The 22,983-nt window shown below is 38.4% G+C and overlaps 1 protein-coding gene and 2 non-coding genes across 3 annotated transcripts; all 3 read left to right on the plus strand.

The window, feature by feature from the left end:
• The first annotated feature begins 1,434 nt into the window (after window positions 1-1,434).
• On the plus strand, window positions 1,435-1,541 carry LOC141715390 (small nucleolar RNA R71). Its single transcript, XR_012572155.1, has one exon. It is a non-coding gene; the product is annotated as a small nucleolar RNA R71 (small nucleolar RNA).
• A 7,848-nt stretch (window positions 1,542-9,389) lies between these two features.
• LOC141716165 (small nucleolar RNA R71) lies at window positions 9,390-9,496 on the plus strand. Its single transcript, XR_012572885.1, has one exon. It is a non-coding gene; the product is annotated as a small nucleolar RNA R71 (small nucleolar RNA).
• A 4,678-nt stretch (window positions 9,497-14,174) lies between these two features.
• On the plus strand, window positions 14,175-15,077 carry LOC141714293 (uncharacterized). Its single transcript, XM_074517821.1, has 2 exons — window positions 14,175-14,483; window positions 14,688-15,077. The coding sequence occupies exons 1-2, from the start codon at window positions 14,175-14,177 to the stop codon at window positions 15,075-15,077; spliced, it is 699 nt and encodes a 232-aa protein (XP_074373922.1).
• Window positions 15,078-22,983: the final 7,906 nt, after the last annotated feature.

Genomic DNA, 22,983 nt, shown 5'->3' on the forward strand with positions numbered 1-22,983 from the left:
TGGGAATCTTTTTGTCCTCCTCGAAATCAAAAATCATGAAATCAGAAGGGAAGATGAGTTTATCAACCTTGACCAAGACATCCTCCACAATACCTCGCAGATATGTAATAGAACGATCGGCCAACTGCGAAGTCATATAAGTCGGTTTTGGATTAGGCAAGTCCAACTGCTTGAAGATTGACCAAGGCATCGGACTGATGTTAGCTCCCAAGTCACATAAGCATCTATCGAAAGATACTTTTCCAATAGTACACGGAATAGTGAAGCTTCCTGGATCTTTTAGCTTTGGAGGCAACTTCTGTTGCAGCACAGCACTGCATTCCTCCGTGAGAGCAACAGTCTCTAAATCATCTAGCTTCACCTTCCGAGAGAGAACACCTTTCATAAACTTTACGTAACTAGGCATCTGCTCAAGAGCCTCAGCGAAAGGTATGTTAATATGAAGTTTCTTGAACACCTCAAGAAACTTCTCAAATTGCCTATCCAACTTTTTCTTCTGCAGCCGCTTAGGAAAAGGCGGTGGAGGATAGATCTATTTCTCCCCTAAATTACCCCAGGAGGAGTGTGCTCAACAGTAGTCTTCCTGGGTTCCACTTCTACTTCCTGCTGCTTTACTACTTCTTCAGCCCCAGCTTCTTCCTCCAAAACTTGAGTTTGTTCAGGATTTGCAACCTTCCCAGACCTCAAAGTGATTGCCTTCACCTGCTCCTCAGCTTCCCTCTTTCCTGGTACTTCAGTGTCACTAGGTAGTGTATAAGGTTGATGATTTAGCAAGGCATTGGCAATTTATCCAATTTGATTTTCCAAGGTCTTGATAGAAATAACTTGGCTTTTGCAAATAAGCTTCAACTCCTCTAATTCAGATTTTTCATTAGCTTGTTTCAGCTGAAGTTGCTGTCTTGGTGCATATGGCGATTGCTGAAAACCAGGGGGTTGTACTGTTTTGCTGGGTACTGCTGATAAGGATGTTGAACCGCATTCTGAGTGTTGCTTCAGCTGAAATTAGGATGATTGCGGTTGTTAGGATGATAGGTGGCTGGCTGAGGTTGTAGCGATCGCTGAAAGTTGCTCACGAACTGAGCTGATTCACTAGAAATAGCACACTGATCAGTCTCATGGGCACCAGCACAAAGGTCACATACACTAGTAATTTGATTACATCCGCAATTAGCCAAAGTGTCCACCTTCATCGTCAAAGCCTTAAGTTAGACAGCTATAGCAGTTGCTGTATCCAACTCCAGAATTCTTTCTACTTTACCCTGAGTTATCCTCTGAAAAGGATTCTGGTATTCATTAGCAGCCATCAGTTCAATCAATTCATAAGCTTCATTGTAGCTCTTAGCCCACAAGGCTTCTCCTGATGCTGCATCGAGCATGGGTGTAGAAGTAGCCCTCAATTCATTATAGAAATAGTTTATAATCATCCAATCAGGCATGCCATGGTGTGGGCACTTCCTTAGCATCTCCTTATATCGATCCCAAGCCTCACACAGAGATTCTCTAGTTTGCTGAGCAAACTGAGTAAGAGCACTCATGATTGAAGCAGTCTTCAGCATAGGGAAAAATTTAGTAAGAAACATTTTAGCAAAATCTTCCCAAGTAGTGATAAACCCTGGTGATAGAGAATGTAACCAGCACTTTGCTTTATCCCTCAGAGAGAATGGGAAGAGTCGCAGCTTGATAGCATCTTTAGTCACACCATTGAACTTGAAAGTGTCGCAGATCTCGATGAAATCCCTGATGTCCATGTTGGGGTCTTCTATAGGAGATCCCCCAAATTGAACTGAGTTCTGTATCATCTGAATCGTGCTTGACTTGATCTCAAAAGTGTTAGCCGAGATGGCTGGTCTTATGATGCTCGACTGAATATCATTAATCTTAGGCCGAGAATAGTCCATTAAAGCCTTAGGAATTTCTGCTTGATCTCCCATTACTACTAAAGCTGGTTCCTCGACTTTCTTTTCTTCTTCTACCTTCTCTTCGTCCTCAAAAATTTCCCTTCGAATCACTACAGCTTCTTCCTCGGCTTGATCCAGAGTTCTCTTATGAGTCCGCGAACGCGTATGCATACACGCTCGTTAGAGTACCTGAAATAAGACAAGGAAATATATAAGTAACAATGTCCGAGTCAATGAACTTTAACGACCACTGATGACAAACACATAAACTAAAAATTAACACCGAAATTCCCCGGCAGCGGCGCCAAAAACTTGTTAGTCGCTAAACACATGCTAAAATTCACGCAAGTATACGCATTCACAAGTAATATGGAATATCTTCTAGTTCGTTCCCACAGAGAATCAAGTTTGTAATTTCAGTCAATGTATCTATTCAACAATGGTATGGTTATTATTCAATATTAAGACGATTAACAAATTGAGATTATTTTTAACTAAACTTAAGCTAACAATTATAACTAAGAGAATAAGAATGGTTGAGTTAATATATATGACAAACATGAGATTCTAAATTCATTAAATACTTCATTCAATAGCCTTTTCGTTCTTAACCTTAACATGTAATGGTGATGACACTAATCAGATAACACGAAACTAGTAAACACCAACTTTCGTTGCACGAATGCCATACTACCAGATATCTATAAAAGAGATAGAAGCTGAATAGATACCAATTATATTGAGACCCTATATGTCTATAGAATTTGACAACATAACGGTTTAATGTACAAGTTATCTATCATGATTACTTAGGGCAAGTAAGATGGTTAAAATTACCTACAAATCAAGCATAACAATAACACATGAACCTATGCTAGCATTGAAAGTTCTAAATCCTTAAATTCACGTTCACTTCATTAAGAATTAACACACTATCCTATAAGTTGGCGTTGCTCATTAGATGAATAAGCACAACCAATACTAAGTTATCCTACAATCACCACACACTAAGGCATCAAAATAAATCAAATAAAGAAATCCATAAATAAATATGCTAGAACCCCATGATAATGATTAGCCCATGATCGGACTCATCATTAACGTGGGTTCCGATGAAAGCATGGTATAATAAACGTAGTCTTTATACTTAATAAAACCAAGTACAAAACACAAGTAAAGGTTCAAGAATAAGAAAACTAGTATCCAACGCTACAACTTAATCAAAGAATCACAAGAGTAAACTAAAACATCTTTGCCTTGGTTGAATTGTGCTCTCCGGTCTTCTTTTCTCCTTTTCCTTAGCTTTTGTGTGTCTCCCCTTAGGAAAAACGTCTTTATTTATATATATATATATATATATGTGTTGTAGAATTGACCAGGGCTTCAAACTCTCAAAATTCTAGTAGAAACAGAATTCTGCTACCCCGACCTGGCGCGGCCGCCCGCTTCAACAGCTCGGGCGCGCCGAGCTTCTGATCTTTGGGCGCGGTCGCGCGCTATCACAGCACGGGCGCGCTGACTCCCTGGATAAAATTCTGACTTCTTCTTTTCCTTGCTGATTTGAGTTGGTTTTCCATGAGCCTTTATTCCAACACCATCCTAACACCCAATTAGCACTAAAACCATGTTAATTCACTTGATTACCTGGAGAATGCCTGAAAATGTAAAACACTAGAAAACACATTAAAAAACCAATAACTTGAGTACAAATACACCAATTCAAAGTTTTACGGAGCGTAATAAAGTGTCATAAATGCCACTCAACAGTAGCAACAATCAAATCCAAGTTAAACTCTTCCGGAGTCTTCTCGTTCCAGTTCTCCTGCTCTTCCTTCCTCTCGAGATGCTCAATCACCCTAAAAATAGCCTTAGAACTGTAGTCCACTGTCATCCCCCTCACCACGGTGAAACCGTTCTTTTCCGCCTTAGCATTAACATAAAACTCGCGCACCATACTCATGGGCACAGTGTGTCTCGCAAAAAACAACCCAGCCCATCTCTAAGATCATCTCCAACAACTTACCATCTTTCCCCATTGGCAGAAAACCACGCTCCTTGGCTATAGGCTTCGAAAGCAGCCTCACATACTCCGCCTCAGCCTCGGGAGTTAAAAACCTAGGCCTCACACCACGTACACTCGACGAATCAATGGTGATGCTGCTTACTTGAGTTCGCTGTCTTTTTGGTGCCATTGATATTAAATAAGTTTGAGAGAATAGAAGTTTGTAAGAGAGATTATGTGTTTGAGAGTTTTGAGAAGTGATGGAGAAGTTTGTGTATAAGTGTATGTATATATAGGAGATGGGGAGAGAATTAGTTATGGAAAAGGAGTGGAAATTGATAATGGAAATAATGGGTTTGATTTGGAGAGGGAAATTTGGGATGTGGAAGAGTAAAATTCGGGTGGGAATTGATTTTGTAGTAAAATTTCCGAATTTCTCTTCTTTTCTGCCTTATATTTTTTTCTGAACACAGGGACCCAGTGCGGGCGCGCGCGAACTTGGCGCGGGAACGCCGTGCTTCTGACTTTTCAGCGCGACCACCCCGCCAGGCAGCGTGAGCGCGCACAATTTCTGGAATTTCAGCGTGGCCGCCCCGCTCTACAGTGCGGGCGCGCCGTGCTACTGTAGTTGGCCCTGATTTTTTCTATTTTTCTGATTTTTTTTATGTTTTTCTCTTTTCTTTCTGCTTCCTTTACCTACTAATATATAACAAACTTGGGTTGTCTCCCAAGAAGCGCTTGGTTTACGTCGTTAGCTTGACATAGAATCTTGAGATTGAATAGATATTAAAACGGCACTAATTACCTCACGGTTTTCTGTATCCCCATAGTATTGCTTCAACCTCTGACCATTTACCTTGAAAGGTTGGCTTGGATCATTCTAAAAAATATCCACAGCTCCATGCAGAAACATAGTTTTGATTATGAAAGGCCCGGACCATCTCGACTTTCATTTTCCAGGAAAAAGATGGAGACAAGAGTTAACTAACAGAACTTATTATCCCAGCACAAATGACTTGAGCACTAGACCCCTATCATGCCACATTTTGACTTTCTCTTTGTACATTTTGTTATTTTCATACGCTTGAAGGCGAAATTCGTCTAGTTCATTCAATTGAAGCATTCTTTTCTTACCAGCTACATCTAAATCAAGGTTTAATTTCTTTAAAGCCCAATACGCTTTATGCTCGAGCTCCACAGGCAAATGACACCCCTTACCATAAACCAACTGAAACGGCGACATTTCTAACAGAATCTTGTATGCTGTTCGATATGCTCAAATAGCTTCATCAAACTTCAAAGACCAATCCTTCCTTGATGGACACACAACTTTCTCTAGAATACGCTTTATCTCCCTGTTAGACACCTCAGCTTGACCACTAGTCTGAGGATGGTAGGTCGTAGCAATGTGATGATTCACATTATACCTTTGCATCATGGAAGTGAACTTGCAATTGCAAAAATGCGATCCCTCGTAAATGATTATGACTCTTGGAGTCCCAAATCGTGTGAATATCTGCTTATGAAGAAAATTAAGCACTACCTTTGCATCATTTGTCGGCAAAGCCTTGACTTTAACCCATTTCGATACATAATCGACTGCCAACAAGATATACTGATGAGACAAACGGCCCCGTGAAGTCGATTCCCAAAATATCGAAGACTTCAACCTCGAGAAGCATATTAAGAGGCATCTCATCCCTCTTGGACATATTACCCACATGTTGGCATTGATCACACTTTAAAACAAAGTGATGCGCATCTTTAATCAATGTAGGCCAGAAGAATCCCGCTTGAAGGACCCGAGATGCTATCTTCTTTCCACCATAGTGGCCTCTATAAACAGTCGAATGAAAGTCTCTCAAGATTCCCCCATTTCAATATACGGAATATATCTCCTGATGATTTGGTCAGATCCTTGCCTAAACAGATATGGTTCATCCCATATGTACCACTTTACCTCATTAAGAAACTTTTTTCTTTGAGCGTACGACAAGTCTGGAGGCATGATATTACTCACAAGGTAGTTCACAATGTCTGCAAACCACGGTTCTTCCTCTTGCACTCCAAACAACTGCTTATCGAGAAAAGACTCATTTATCAATGTCTTATTCTGTGAAGTTGCACTTGGGTCTTCCAAACGAGAGAGATGATCAGCGACTTGATTCTCAGTACCTTTTCTGTCCTTGATCTCTGATCAAACTCCTGAAGCAAAAGAACCCATCTAATCAATCTAGGCTTCGAGTCCTTTTTCGTGACGAGATATCGAATTGCAGCGTGATCAGTGAAAACTGTCATCTTCGTCCCAAACAAATAAGATCGAAACTTCTGAAAACCGTAGATAGTGGCCAAAAGTTCTATCTCAGTAGTAGTATAATTCAATTGAGCACCATTGAGGGTCTTACTAGCATAGTAGACCACATGAAATATGTTGTTCTTTCTTTGCCCAAGAACTGCTTTAACTGCATAGTCACTTGCATCGCATATTATCTCAAAAGGTTCATTCCAATCAGGTGCAGTTATGACAGGTGTCGTGATCAAACTCCTCTTTAAGAACTCAAAAGCAGCTAGGCACTCCTCATCCAACTTGAACTTAACATCCTTCTCCAGAAGATTGCACAAAGGTTTAGAAATTTTTGAGAAGTCCTTGATGAACCGCCTATAGAAACCCGCATGACCAAGAAAGCTGCGGACTCCCTTAATAAAAATTGGTGGAGGAAGATTTTCAATGACCCCCACTTTGGTTTTGTCCACTTCAAGACCTTTACTAGAGACCTTGTGACCAAGAATAATGCTATGTCGCACCATAAAGTGACATTTCTCCCAGTTGAGAACCAAGTTAGTCTCAACACACCTTTTAAGAACGTCGCCAAGATTCTGCAAGCAATCATCAAATGAATCGCCAAATACAGAGAAGTCGTACATAAACACCTCCACGTTCTGACCAATCATGTCAAAAAAGATAGCCATCATGCATATTTTAAATGTGGCCAGTGCTCCACACAAACCAAAAGAAACTCTTCAAAAGGCGAAAGTACCAAATAAATAAGTGAAAGTAGTCTTTTCCTGATCTTCTGGTGCAATACAAATCTGATTATAGCCCGAATATCCATCCAGAAGACAGTAGTACTCATGCCCAGCCAACCTGTTGAGCATCTGATCAATAAAAGGTAAATGGAAGTGATCCTTTCTCGTGGCCTTGTTTAGCTTCCTGTAGTCCATACAAACTCTCCACCCCATGACTGTTTGAGTAGGAATGAGCTCATTCTTCTCATTAGCAACAACGGTGATACCTCCTTTCTTTGGTTCACACTGAACTGGACTCACCCAAGAATTGTCAGAAATGGGATAGACGATCCCTGCATCCAGCCATTTGAGAACTTCCTTCTTCACAACTTCTTTCATGATCGGATTGAGCCTTCTTTGTTGCTCAATAGTAGCCTTTCTACCTTCCTCTAGCAGAATTTTATGCATGCAATAAGAATGTTTGATTTCCTTAATATTTGCTATCATCCATCCAATGGCCGATTTGAACTCTTTCAGAATTCTTATGAGTTTTTCCTCATCACTACCTGAAAGGTCATATGCAATAATAACAGGAAAAGTAAATGCATCACCTAAAAATGCATACCTTAAGTGATCAGGAAATGGTTTAAGCTCAAGTGTAGGAGCTTCCTCAATAGATGGCTTGAGGCGCTTTGGAGATTTGTTTAGCTCCTCCATTCCAAGAGATTCAAAAGACATATTCATCTTCCTCTTCCATGATGAAGCCTTCAAATATTGCAACTACTCATAACCTTCATCATCTTCACTATCGGAATTCCCCAACAATGCATTTTTAAGGCATCAGGCCTTAGCAATTGATCAAGTTCTGAAGTAACCACAGAATCGACCAACTCCACCTCTAAGCACTCCTCATTTTCCGTAGGGAATTTCATAGCATTGAACATATTAGAAGTTACATCCTAATCCAGCACTCGCATGGTGAGCTCACCCTTCTGCATATCTATCAAGGTTCGGTCAATAGCCAAGAGAGGTCTTCCCAATATTATGGGAATCTTCTTATCCTCCTCAAAATCAAGAATTACAAAATCAGCAGAAAAGATGAGTTTATCTACCTTGACCAAGACATCCTCAACAATGTCTCGTGGATATGTAATAGAACGGTCGGCTAGCTGCAAAGTCATATAAGTAGGCTTTGGATCAGGTAAGTCCAACTTCTTGAAGATTGAAAAAGGCATCAGATTGATGCTAGCTCCCAAGTCACATAAGCATTTTTCAAATGACACTTTTCCAATAGTGCAAGGAATAGTGACGCTTTCAGGATCTTTAAGCTTCGGAGGCAACTTCTGTTGTAGCACAACACAACACTGCATTCCTCCGTGAGAGCAACTATCTTTAAGTCATCAAGATTCACCTTCCGAGAAAGTATACGTTTCATAAACTTCGCATGACTAGGCATCTGTTCAAGAGCTTCAGGGAAAGGTATGTTGATGTGAAGTTTCTTGAACACCTCTAGAAACTTCTCAAACTGCTTATCCAGCCTTTTCTTCTGCAACCTCTTAGAAAAGAGAGGTGGAGGATAGATCTCCTTCTCCCCTGTATAACCCCCAGGAGGAGTGTGTTCAATAATAGTCTTCCTTGGTTCCACTTCATATTCCCTCTGCACTTTTTCCTCAGCCACAGCTTCCTCATCCGAATCTTGAGAGTGTTCAGGATTTGCAGCCTTCCCAGACCTTAATGTAATTGCCTTTACCTGCTCCCTAGCTTCCCTCTTTCCTTGTACTTCAGTGTCTCTATGAAGTGTACCAGGTTGATGATTTAGCAAGGCATTGGCAATTTGTCCAATTTGATTTTCCAAGGTCTTGATAAAAACCGCTTGGCTCTTGCATATGAGCCTCAACTCTTCCAATTCAGATTTTTTATTAGACTGTTGCAGCTGGAGTTGGTGCCTTGGTGCATATTGTGATTTTTGAAAACCAATAGGGTTGTACTGCTTTGCTGGATACTGCTGATAAGGCTGCTGAACCGCATTCTGAGTGTTTATCCAGCTAAAGTTATGATGATTGCGGTTGTTGGGATGATAGGTGGCTGGTACAGGTTGCTGCGACCTTTGAAAGTTGCTCACGAACTGAGCTGATTCACTGGAAATGGCACACTGATCAGTCTCATGGGCACCAGCACAAAGCTCACAAATACTGGTGATCTGATTAACTTCAAAATTAGAAAGAGAATCCACCTTCATCATCAAAGCCTTAAGTTGAGCAGTTATAGCAGTAGCTGCATCCAACTCCAGAATTCCTGCTACCTTGCCCTGAGATAGTCTCTGAGTAGGATTCTGGTATTCATTAGCAGCCATTAGTTCAATCAATTCATAAGCTTCATCGTAGCTTTTAGCCCACAAGGCTCCTCTCGATGCTGCATCAAGCATGGGTCTAGAAGTAGCACCCAAACCATTATAGAAACATTTAATGATCATCCAGTTAGGAATTCCATGATGAGGACACTTCCTAAGCATCTCCTTATATCGATCCCAAGCCTCACATAAAGACTCTCCAGATTGCTGAGCAAATTGAGTAAGTGCGTTTCTGATTGTAGCAGTCTTCGCCATAGGAAAGAATTTAGTTAAGAACTTTTGAGCAAGATCCTCCCATTTGGTGATAGACCCTGGTGGTAGAGAATGTAACCAACACTTTACTTTATCCCGTAGAGAGAATGGGAAAAGCCTCAACTTAATAGCATCTTCATAAACTCCATTGAACTTGAAAGTGTCGCAGATCTCGATGAAATCTCTGATGTGCATGTTGGGGTCTTCTTTCGGAGAACCCCCAAACTGAACTGAGTTCTGTATCATCTGAATCGTGCTCGACTTTATCTCAAAGGTATTAGCCGAGATGGCTGGTCAAACAATGCTAGACTGAATATCATTGATCTTCGGTTGAGAGTAGTCCATCAAAGCCTTTGGATTTGCTTCTGGTTCTCCCATTGCAATAAGAAACTCTTCTTCTTTCTCAACTAAGATCTCTTCTTCAACTTTCTCCTCTACTACAACTTCTTCCTCAGCTTGATCCAGTGTTCTTTTACGAGACCGAGAACGCGTATGCATACACGCTCGCTAGATTACCTGAAACACGTCAATGAAATAAGTAAGTAACAATGTCCGAGTCACTGAACTCTAACGACCAATGATGAAAAACACATAAACTAAAAATTAACACCGAAGTCCCCGGTAGCGGCGCCAAAAACTTGTTAGGGCTTGAACACGCACTAATATTCATGCAAGTATACGCGATCGCAAGTAATATAAAATAAATTCTAGTTCGTTCCCACAGGGACTGGTTTAGGTTAATTTAAATCAATGTATCTATGCAACACTAGTATGGTTATTATCCAATGCTAAGACGAATAAAAAATTGAATAGCCTTTTCGTTCTTAACCTTAGCATGTAATGGTGATGACATTAATCAGATAACACGAAACTGATAAAAGCCAATTTTCGTTGTACGAATACCATACTACCAGACATCCACAAAAGAGATAGAAGCTGAATAAACACCAATTATATTGAGACCCTATATGTCTATAGAATTTGAAAACATAACGGTTTAATGCACAAGTTATCTATCGTGATTACATAGGGCAAGTAAGATGGTTAAAATTACCTCTGAATCATGCATATCACATACATGAACATATGCTAGCATGGCAAGTTCTAAACCCTTAAATTCACTTTCGATTCATTAAAGATTAACACACTATCTTATAAGTTCGCGACGCTCATAAGACGAATAAGCACAACCAATACTAGGTTATCATAGAATCACCACACACTAAGGCATCAAAATGAATTAACTAAAGAAATACATAAATAAATCCGTTAGAACCCCACGATAACGATTAGCCCATAATCGGACTCATCATCAACGTGGGTTCCAATGAAAGTATAGTATAATAAATGTAGTCTTTATATGGAATAAATAATAAAACCAAGTACGAAACAAGAGTATAGGTTCACGAACAAGAAAACTAGCATCCAAAGTTACAACTTAAAATAAAGAATCACAAGTATGAACTAGATCTTCTTCGCCTCGGTTGAATTGTGATCTACGGTCTTCTTACACCTTCTCCTTAAGCTCTGGTACGTATTATTATGAAAAACGAATATAAGTTATGTATATATAGCAGCCCATGCAGAGTAGAAGTCCAACGGATCAAAATTCCAGAAGGAACAGGATTTTATTTTCCTGACCTGGCGCGGCCGCGTGCTTCATCAATGCGGGCTGACATTCTGCTCTCGGCCGCGCTGACATTCTGCTCTTTGGGCGCATCCGCGCGCTACTTCAGCGCAGGCGCGCTACTTCAGCGCGGGCGCGCTACTTCAGCGCGGGCGCGCTGTCTCTCTGGAGAAATTTCTGCCTTCTTTCTTTTCTTGCTGATTTGAGCTGGTCTTTTCACGAGCTTTTATTCTGGACATCATCCTAGCACCAAATTAGCATCCCAACAATGCTAATTCTTCTGTATTCCTGATAAATGCCTGAAATGCAAAAAACACTACAAAAAGACGTTAAAACACCAACAACTTGAGTATAAAACATCAATTCAAAGCTTTACGAAGCATTATAAAGTATCATAAATGCCACTCAACACACATAAGAAACACAACAAAAAACTCGGAAGTGTAAAATACTTACCTCTTTTTCTTGCCACTCTTCTTCAAGAATCTTAAACCCCAAAGGACTTGAAGGTCCTCTATTTATGAGATATGCTGTTGTGCTAACTACATCTTCCCATAACATCTTTGGCGACCCTGTATGTAATCTCATACTCTTGGCCCTCTCATTCAAGGTTCTATTCATGCACTCTGTAACACTATTCTGTTGTGGTGTCTCTGGAATAGTTTTAATCATTCTAATCCCAATTCCGTGCAATAACTTTTAAACTCATCACTACTGTATTCACCATCATTATCTGACATCAAAATCTTCACCTTCAAACTGGTCTAATTTTCAACTTCAGTCTTTCACTTCTTGAAAGTAGAAAACACTTCTGATTTATTCTTCAAAAAATAATCTCATACCTTTCTAGTGGAATCATTAATTAAAGTGACATAGTAGCGAGATCCGTCCAACGGTACAACTGTTGTTGGACCATATAAATCTGTATGAACTAGCTCTAACTTCTTATCCTTGGGAGTCATCCCTGATTTTGCAAAGGTAACGTGTTTCTTCTTTCCAAGAACACATGCCTCAAAGAATCCAAATTTCACATTCTTCAACTCTAGAATCTTCCCCTTCGAAGTTAATAACTTCATACCTTTTTCACTCATATGACCAAGCCTTTGGTGCCACAAAGTTGAAGACTCAATCTCATCAGCAACTGCATTTATTTCATAGCTAGATTGTTCAACAATGTACAAAGTCCCCTTTTTAACTCCACGAGCAATAACTAGATTCTCATTTATAACCTTCCACTATCCATATCCGAAAGTAACTCGATACCCTTCCTTATCTAACTGACCCACATATAACAATATCTTCTTCAGTCCAAGAATGTACCTTACATCTTTCAACGTCCAACTAGTTCCCAAAGAGGTTCTGAGATTAGTATCTCACATGCCCGTATATCCAATGTCTCATCATCAGCAAGATGAACTTTACCAAAATTTCCAACTCTGAAATTTAACATTAAATCCTTGCAAGGGGTAGCATGGAATGATGCACCAAAATCCATAACCCATGATTTAACTGAACATTCAACACAACAAATCAAAGCATCGTCATCCACCACTTCTTCAACTACATTAGTTGAATTATCCTCTTTACCCATTCCTTTAGAAGCCGCGGGAGCCATGCACTGATTTCTGAAGTGACCTTTCTTCTGACAATTCCAACAAACAATATCCTTGCGATCTTTGGATTATCCTCTCTTCTGTGACTTCGATCTGCTACGCCCTATATTCTGCCCCTTTTTGAAATTTCTGCCTCTACTCTCAGCACTCAACAAGGAACCTGATGACTCTCTTGAGTTTCTCCTACGAATATCTTCTCCAAGAATCAAATGTCGAACTTCATAAAAAGTCATCTTACCGCTCCCAGATGAATTACTTATAGCAGTGATGAACCCTGACCAACTGTCTGGTAATGAGGATGCCAACAACAAGGCTTGTACTTTATCATCGAATTTAATATCCACCGATGTCAATCTTGCTAGGATAGAATTAAACTCGTTCACATGATCAGCAACACAATCGCCTTCATTCAATCTAGTGGCAACTAACAAGCGAATCAAATACACCTTATTTGAAGCAGACAACTTCTCATACATATTTGACAAAGCCTTGATCAAACCATAAGTTATCATTTCCTTGACGATATTGTAAGTAATGTTCTTTGCCAAAGTCAACCTGACAACCCCCAGAGCCTTCATGTCCAATAACTTCCAGTCTTCCTCCTTCATTGAAGTTGGGTTCTTCTCTTCCAGTGGTTTGTATAGTTCTTTCTGATACAAATAATCCTCAATTTACATCTTCTAAAACCCATAATCTTTGCCATCAAATTTATCGATCTTTACTTTCCCGTCTTCAGTCATCACTCCCACTCACCTGAAAATCTAGAGTATTGATACTGGTTGTTGAGTATACAACAACGAAAACAAAACCCAAAGTGAATAAACAAGAATAAGAAAATAAACAACAATCACACAAGACAGAGATTTATGTGGTTCGAAATTTCCTACTCCACAAGCCGCACTAATTTTGTATTGATCTCTCATAATTTGTTGTGTTATGATTTTATAATTACATGAGTATTTATAAGAGAAGAAATTAATCCTAAATCAAAATTATAGTCAAAATATAAAAAGTAGACTAATCCATAAACTAATCTGAATCTGAATAGTCTAAATAGACTACACAAACCCAACAAAGAGTTGTATTCGGGAGATGCTGAATTTAAGGATTTAGGGTCAAGTGTAGTAGAAGTCATCCATCTGCAAATTTCCATGTTCGAGATGGTTACCTGTTTAAAGGTAATCAATTGTGCATCCCTTGTTCTTCGTTGAGAGAAAAACTTATTCGTGATCTTCATGGTGGTGGACTTAGTGGACACCTGGGCTGAGATAATACCATTGCTAGTTTGGAGGAGAGGTGCTATTGGCCTCACTTGAGAAAAGATGTGGATGCAATTGTGAGAAGGTGTTATACTTGTCAAGTTTCTAAGGGGCAGTCTCAGAACACTGGCCTTTATATACCTTTACCAATTTCTGATGATATTTAAATGGATTTATCCATGGATTTCGTGTTTGGGCTCCCTCGTACTCAACGGGGCGTTGATTTCGTGTTCGTGGTTGTTGATAAATTTTCTAAGATGACATACTTTATTGCATGTAAGAAGGCTGTGGATGCATCAAACATATCCAAACTATTTTTCAGGGAGGCTATGCGCTTACACGGAGTGCCAAAGTCTGTTACTTCAGATCATGATATAAAATTTCTTAGTCACTTTTGGATAACTTTGTGGAGGATGTTTGAAACAATTCTAAATAGGAATTTTTTATCTCATCCTCAAACTGATGGGAAAATTGAGGTAACTAATCGAACCTTCGAAAATATAATTCGAAGTATTTGTGGTGAGAAGCCGAAACAGTGGGATTTGGCTTCGCCTCATGTGAAATTTGCTTAAAAGAGCGATTTCATTCTGTAACAGGGAAGTTACCTTTTCTTTGGTATAAAATGTTGTTCCTAAGCATGTAGTTGATTTAGTTAGTCTACCTAAAGCACCGGGATTTAGCATTGCGGCGGAGAATGTGGCTCAAGAAATCATTTATGTGAAAAAAGTACCAATGCAAGGCTTGAAGGTATGGGAAAGAAGAGCAAAATTACAGCGAACATGAAAAAGGGTCAAAGTTTTCAAAGAGGGAGATGGGTGATTGTCTTCTTGCATAAGGAGAGGTTTCGGGTTGGAACATATATTAAGCTACATCCTCGGAAGTATGGTCCATTTAAGGTGACACGAATGATCAATGTCAATGCTTATCTTGTGGTTCTTCCATATTTCATGAACATCTCTAATACATTTAATATGGTTGATATGTATGACTTCCATGGAGATTCTGTTTTATATCCGGATGAGAACACGGGGTCGAGTTCTTCAAAAGTAGAGGAGACTGATGCATGCTAGCTAGTGGCGGATATTGAGGATGCAATGGATCGGAGAAAAGACACACACAACATGACTACATGACCATGCTAGGAGTACATGATCACGCTGGTTGATGGGGGGAATTCCACCAGTAGCGTTGGTGTTGGAGGATGGGGGATTGCATGATCATGCTAAATATTGCATGATCATACTGCTTTATAATAACTATTTTATTTTTAATTTGGATTTGGTTTTATTTATTTCTCATTAGGAATTTATATTCATATCTATATAAACATCATCATTATGTATTAAATTATTATGTTATTATTAATCAAAAACTCTTTGAGAATTTTCTTATATTTCTAGTGGATTCCAAAAATTTTTTTTTTGAATTCGTGCTTGCGTATTTGTACGAGGAAGGACAAAAGCATTTTTTGCGCTTAGTCACATAACAACTACTCCCTTCACCCCTCCAAAATGTTTACATCTATGTATATTATAGTTGATACTCCCTCTTTGGAATAGTGACTTCACCTACAAAATGTTTGCCCTCTCACTTCTTCCTTATTACAAAAATACCACCCACCTAACTTCTATTTAATGCACATGCACGTGTTCACCAGATTTGCTCCCATCCCACCACGTAATGCACTGCTGTCTCTTTTTTTTTTCTTTTGTTTATGCTTAAGGTTTGTACCCACCAGTTCTTACCAGTGACTTCCAGACTGCAATGACACACCACTGGTTCCAGATTTCACTCTTTCTGTACCACTGCTGCAGAGGTTTCAAATTTGAATTTGAATTAGCATTTAATGATGGAGTCTCAAACACACAAAAGATGGTTTGAATTGGTTTATTCAAATTTAAGCAGCATTTCATCGAAAAACAAAGCTGCAAAAACATGGCTAATCAGGTAATATTTTGAAACTCTTTGAAATCTTGGCAAATATGAATCAAGAATCAAGAACATGATTATTGTTTGTAATATAGGGTAGCGATGAAAACAAACCGTGACATCTGTTTTCTTCAGAGGATTTGAACACAGGTATATCATCGTTTCTTGCTATTTGTATGGTTGATTTGAAAATTAAAGCTAAATGTTGTGTATTGTTATAAGGTGGTCATCGGAGTAATCTAAAGAAGAAACGATGAATGAATTCAATATCACCCATTACCAGGACATGAAAGACTTTAATTGGCTATATCTCAAGTCCGGCAACTGCTTGCATTTATATAAACATCTGCATTTATGAGCTTTTACTTCATTTATGTTTGGTTTGCATTTATTCTTGTTGTCTTATAGCAGTTAAGATTTATTCTTTTTGTCTTATAGCAGTTAAGATTTATATGTTATAAACCATTTATTTGGTGTTTGTTACAACTTCGGATAGCTTTGATGTTACTCCTCGCTGCCCTTTATCATGTATTACAAATGTAGGATAATCTTCTAGCATAGAAAATTCAACAGGTTCTAAGAATGGTGGACATAGGAGTAGAGGTACATAACAATATGGAGTTTTACTGTATTTTAATCATATATGTAGTTCGTAACTATTATGTAACAATTTAATCAAATTTTGGTTATCAGGAAAGAAATCCACTGTCACTCCTTTCTCTGAAGTTTCACACGTTGGAGACTTATCACACACTCAAAGGAAAAAGTCAAAGAGATTATCTAGATTATCAGGAACTGAAGCTAGAACTAATTTGTTTAAAGATGCTTTCATTTCTCCTACTGGAAAAGAACACGACACAAGAGGTCATTTTAGTGTCCATATTTTTAATAATTTAGGATTTTACAAGTTAGTTTAATTACCATAACCTATATTTTACCTCAATTTTTTAGAGAATGCCATTTCACCTGATGCTACAGTCCTGTTAGATTTGTAATGAACTTAAACTTTTCATACTTTTCAAACAGTAGAATTATTCACTCAACTGCAATGTACTAAACATGATGTGATTGGCCTTTAATTATATGTCTATCTTTGTTCTGTTGTTCAGATTTGTATTAAATGTTATTGCTTTAAAAACTAATCACCTCCAAAAATATATATAACCTCATCACCTGTTAAACATTTGAACCCAAGAACTAGAAAATACTAAGAACATAAACACTATCAGAGCATTTCAAATTATGTCTTCCACCAAATTTGTGAGCATTTCCAAACTACGTGAAGGAAAGTATGACCCAAAGATTAAAGTTAGAGTCATCCGACTATGGAGAGGAATGACAATGGAAGGAGAACAGTTCAAAGGGTTCAATATGGTGTTATTAGAAAGTCAGGTATGAATTTATATATAATTACATTTTACATGTTACAATTATTTAAAACTGTTTGTTCTTTAATTTAGAATTCCAGAATCAATGCATTTGTTCCAGCAAAATGTGAGGATGAACATTACATGAAACTCAAGGTTGGGAACATTTATAGCATAACTGGTTCACATATCAACAATACAAGAAAGATTTCAAGTACCGACCTGTCCGGAGTGACTACCAGTTGATGTTCAGCAATGACACGGACATAAAAGAGCTTGATGCAACTGACATTTATAACATTACATGAAACTCAATGATTACTTAGCAGGTATGGGACGACCTCATGCTCATATATTATTTGATGCAGAGACATTATTCTTATGGATAAACTACTAGAAGATGTGGTTGGGATAATAAAGAATCACCGAGGAATGGAAGACATAGTTAACAGCCACGACAAACCGCAGAAACAAGCTAAGTTTACTATATCAGATGGAAGGTAAGATATTTACATTGTAAATCTTCAAATTTGTTTTCCTAAATGAATTGTGAAATTATGATTAATATACTACAGGATAAGAAAAAAATAACATTCCCACACCAGCTCAAGAAGATTGCAAAGAAAAATTATACAGTGATGTTGCTGATTAGGGATATCAACACCAAAAACAAGATAGATCTTTACTCTGCAACTAACATTTGTTATGGTTTCAAAGTGGAAGAAGAAGAAGAAGATGAAGCTGTTGAAAAGATGTGTTGTGAATATGTTGAGTACTTGATGATTACCTAAACAAAACATCTAAGTAGATTTTACTTAGTGAAATAATGTAGCACTCGACGGATAAGAATTATAGTCCCGACGGATAACTCATTATAGTCCCGACGGATGATTAACTTATTATCCATCGAGTGAGTAGCTTATGTAATAAGTTTGTAGCACAGTGTTGTATGCACCTTTGTATAAAATCTGTAGTGGCATATAAGTCATGTTGACTTTAACTAGATATGCAGAATAGGTTGATTAACTGTACATAAGCAATGTCTTGTAATTCTGTATAAGTGAAATGATGTCAAGTGCCAAAATAGCTACCAACGGATGATTAACAAAGCTTCGACGGATGACCAAAATAGCTATCAACGGATGTTTAGCATAGCAGTCGACGGATGATCAATTAAGTCATCGACGGATGATCTGAAAGTCGACAGATGATCAAGATTCAAACATCAGTTGAATAGTGAAAGCTGACACACAGCCGTTGAGTTGGATACAAGTACACTGTGGAAGCTCATTAACTAGGTAATACAGGACGAAAAGCAGCAAAGATCAAGACTGTTAGATTTTATATTTATTCAGTTCTTTTGACTTTGTAATCTTGGTATTATATAAACCAAGAGAGTAGCAAATAGAAAAATAACTGAGAGAGCTAAGAAACAACAACAGAGAAATCTTTGTAATCACTATCTTTAGCATTTTCCGTATTCTTAGCAGTTCTATTTGTGTAAGCAGCTGTGGGCATTTCTGCACACAGAGTCCTCTCGATATATTAAATATATCTATGGTGGAATTGTTTAAATCCACCAGAAAGTTTTTAAAGACTCTTGTTTTTAATTACTTATGTTTTGATTCATTCAAGTTTACATTCCGCATTGTGCTAATCAAAACAAATATATCCATAATCGAGTTGAACATTTTTATTTTAAGAAAAAGGTTCAAGAATTCCATTCAACCCCCCTTCTGTAATTTTTGCTATATTGTTAAGGGACTAACAATTGGTATCAGAGCGAGCTCTTAATCTACAAAGAGTTTAAAGATCAAAACAATTCAGCAAGATGAACAAGAAAGATGTTGGAGTCAAGATTCCTTTTCTTGATAAAGACAATTACCATCGTTGGAAGGTAAAGATGCATCTTCATATGCTTTCTCAAGATGAGGCCTATGTGGACTGCATAGAACGAGGCCCTCGTGTTCCAATGAGAGCTGCAACAGGAAATGAACCATCTGTTCCAAAGCCAAGGCATGAATGGTCTGATCCTGATATTGAACAAGTCAGGAAAGATAAAAAGGCCATGAACATTCTGTTCAATGGTGTTGATGCAGACATGTTTGATAACATCATCAACTGCAAGACTGCCAAGGAAGTTTGGGACACAATACAGATAATCTATGATGGTACTGAGCAAGTAAGAGAAAATAAAATGCAGCTCCTGATTCAGCAATATGAGCATTTTCACAATAAAGAAAGTGAGTCACTCATTGACATTTTTAGTAGATTCCAAAAGCTACTAAATGCTCTTAAATTGCATGGAAGAGTCTATCAGACTAAAGACTCCAATCTGAAATTTCTCAGATCTCTTCTAAAGGAATGGAAACCAATGACAGTCTCATTGAGAAACTCATAAGATTATAAGGAGTTTACTTTGGAGAGACTGTATGGCATTCTGAAGACTTATGAGCTTGAGATAGAGCAGGATGAAAGAATGGAGAGAGGAAAGAAGAAAGGAGGATCCATTGCACTAGTGGCTGAACTGGAAAAGGAGAAGGAAGTGAAGATGGAAGCTGTGGAATCAACTTCAAAGGCCTGTGAAAGCAAGGGTAAAGGCCTAGCTGCAGAAAGTGAAGATTCATTGAGCCAAGATGACATGGAGGACATTGATGAGCACCTAGCATTCCTTTCAAGAAGATTTACCAAGCTCAAGTTCAAGAAGAACTTTGGAGCTGCCAAGCCAAATAGAAACATGGTGGATAAATCAAAATTCAAGTGTTTCAAATGTGGCTTGGCAGGGCATTTTGCAAATGAGTGTAGAAAGTCAGATTCCAGTAAGAAAAGATTTGAGTCTGTGGATTATAAGCAAAAATACTTTGATCTACTCAAACAGAAGGAAAGGGCTTTTATTACACAAGAGAATGACTGGGCAGCTGATGGTTTGGATGAAGATGAGGATGTCAGCTATGTCAATCTAGCCCTTATGGCCAAGTTTGATGAAACAGAGATAAGTCCCTCAAGTAATCAGGTAATCACTACAAACCTTGCACATTTATCTAAAGCTGAGTGTAATGATGCAATAAATGACATGTCTACAGAATTGTATCATTTGCGTGTTACACTTAAGTCCCTCACTAAAGAAAATGCTAAAATCAAAGAAAACAACTTGTTTTTGAGTGAGAGGAATAATGTGCTTGAGTCTCAGTTTGTTGAGTTTGAGAAACTAAAAATTGAGTGTAGAATTGCCAATGAGGAATTAACTGAGTCCTTAAAAAAGGAAGAAATTTTAAAGAAGCAGCTCGATCATGAACATGAGGTGATTAAAGCATGGAAAACATCCAGAGATGTTCATGCTCAAATCACCAAGGTTCAAGGAATTGAGTCTTTTTGTGATGAAGCCTGGAAAAAGAATAAGGAGAAACTAGAACCTATTTTTGTTGATGGATTGCTGACAGATGTAGACTCGACGGATGATGAGATCTATCCGTCGGATAACAAAAAGTGTTATCCGTCGAATGATAAAAATCCTCATCCGTCGGCTGTGAGCAAACCCATTAGCAAAGCCAAATTAACCAAGCTAAATGAAAAGTATGGGTCTGTTTCCAAGAACTTTGTTTCAAGAGTGAAGCCAAGAAAGGGAAGAAGGCTAATGTTGGTCACATGGTTGTCAAACAGTTAAGTGACAGACTTACAAGCATAATAACTACACACCTGACAAATATACTCCTAGAAAAATCTGTGTCAAATGTGGTAGTGTAAATCATTTATCTGTTAATTGCAAATCTGCCATGCCTACTCCCATGTCTGTTCAGCCTCAATTCTCTAACATGAATGCCATGCCTCCCATGCTTGTTAATGCTATGCCTACACAGAACATGAATGCACAGTTTGCTAATATGCCATTTGCACCTAATCCATATTATGCTGCATACAATATGCTTCAAATGCCATTTAGCATGCCTTACTGGAATAACATGTTTGCACCAAGCATGCCATTTCCTGTTAGCCATAACATGCATGATAATTCTGTTGCATCTAGTGGTTTCAAAGGCCCAACCCAAATGACTAAGGAAGAATCTGAAATTCCTAAGTCAAATGAGTTAAGACCTAAGAAACAGAAGAAGAAAGCTAACAAGGCAGGACCCAAGGAAACTTGGGTACCAAAATCAACTTGATTTGATTTTGATGTGTGCAGGGAAACAGAAGGAATCTTTGGTACTTGGATAGTGGTTGTTCAAGACACATGACTAGTGATTCTACCCTGCTCATAGAGTTTGAAGAGAGAGCTGGCCCAAGTATCACTTTTGGAGATGACAGCAAAGGTTATACTGTGGGATATGGCTTGATTTCAAAGGACAATGTCATCATTGAAGAGGTTGCCTTAGTGGATGGTCTCAAACACAATCTGTTGAGTATCAGCCAGCTTTGTGATAAAGGCAACTCAGTAACCTTCAACAAAGAAACCTGTGTTGTGATTAATAATCTAAACAACAAAGTGGTTCTCACTGGTGTGAGAAGAGGAAATGTGTATCTTGCTGACTTCAACTCAACTAAAGCAGAATCTGTAACTTGTCTTCTCAGTAAAGCAAGTCAAGATGAAAGTTGGCTATGGCACAAGAAACTATCTCATTTGAATTTCAAGACCATGAATGAGCTGGTAAAGAAAGAGCTAGTTAGAGGCATTCCTATGGTGGAGTTTACTAAGGATGGACTGTGTGATGCCTGCCAAAAAGGGAAGCAGATTAAAGCATCATTCAGGAAGAAACTTGATTCAGCAATTGAAGAGCCTCTACAACTGCTTCACATGGATTTGTTTGGACCAGTCAATATATTGTCAATCTCAAAAAAAAGATTTTTCCTAGTAATTGTAGATGATTTCTCAAAGTTCTCTTGGACCTATTTCCTAAAGTCCAAAGATGAGGCTAGTGAAATCATCATCAATCACATAAGGCAAGTTAACAATCATCCTGATTTCAAAGTTAGAAGAATCAGGAGTGATATGGAACTGAGTTCAAGAACTATGTCATGAGAGCATTTTGTGAGGAAAATGGAATCTTGCATGAGTTTTCAGCAGCAAGGACTCCACAATAGAATGGAGTAGTGGAAAGAAAGAATAGATCTCTTATTGAAGCTGCAAGGACAATGCTTGAAGAATCAAAACTACCAACATACTTCTGGGCTGAAGCTGTAAACACTGCATGCTACACTCAGAACATCTCTCTGATTAATCAAGCAAGATGCATGACACCTTATCAATTGTTCAAGAACAAGAAGCCAACTCTGAACTTTCTTCATGTCTTTGGCTGTAAATGCTATATTCTGAGAAATCAAACTGATCAAAATGGGAAGTTTGATGCTAAAGCAGATGAAGGAATTTTTGTTGGATATGATGTTGGTAAAGCATATAGAGTCTATAATCTAAGAACCAACATTGTTGTTGAATCTATACATGTTGTGTTTGATGATAAAAAGATTGAAGGACTAAAAGATGGAGATTACCATGAGAGCCTCAAATTCGACAATATTGAGATGGTCAGTGATGAAAGTGATGATGAGAGTGATCAAGAAACAGTGTCTAAGGATAATACAGACAAATCTACCACAAATGAAGCATAAAACTCAACATCCGTCGAGTTACATAACGCTTAATCCGTCGGAAGGCAATCTGTATTATCCGTCGGAAGACAACCTGCCT

This window comes from Apium graveolens, chromosome 3 (genome assembly GCF_009905375.1).
Source record: "Apium graveolens cultivar Ventura chromosome 3, ASM990537v1, whole genome shotgun sequence".
Lineage (NCBI taxonomy): Eukaryota > Viridiplantae > Streptophyta > Magnoliopsida > Apiales > Apiaceae > Apium > Apium graveolens.

Bases quoted from the DNA above. Each gene is read 5' to 3' on its own strand.
- LOC141714293 (XM_074517821.1), top strand. From the start codon at position 14,175: ATGGATTTATCCATGGATTTCGTGTTTGGGCTCCCTCGTACTCAACGG. The intron at 14,484-14,687 runs GTAACTAATCGA...ACCGGGATTTAG, and splicing joins AAACTGATGGGAAAATTGAG to CATTGCGGCGGAGAATGTGG.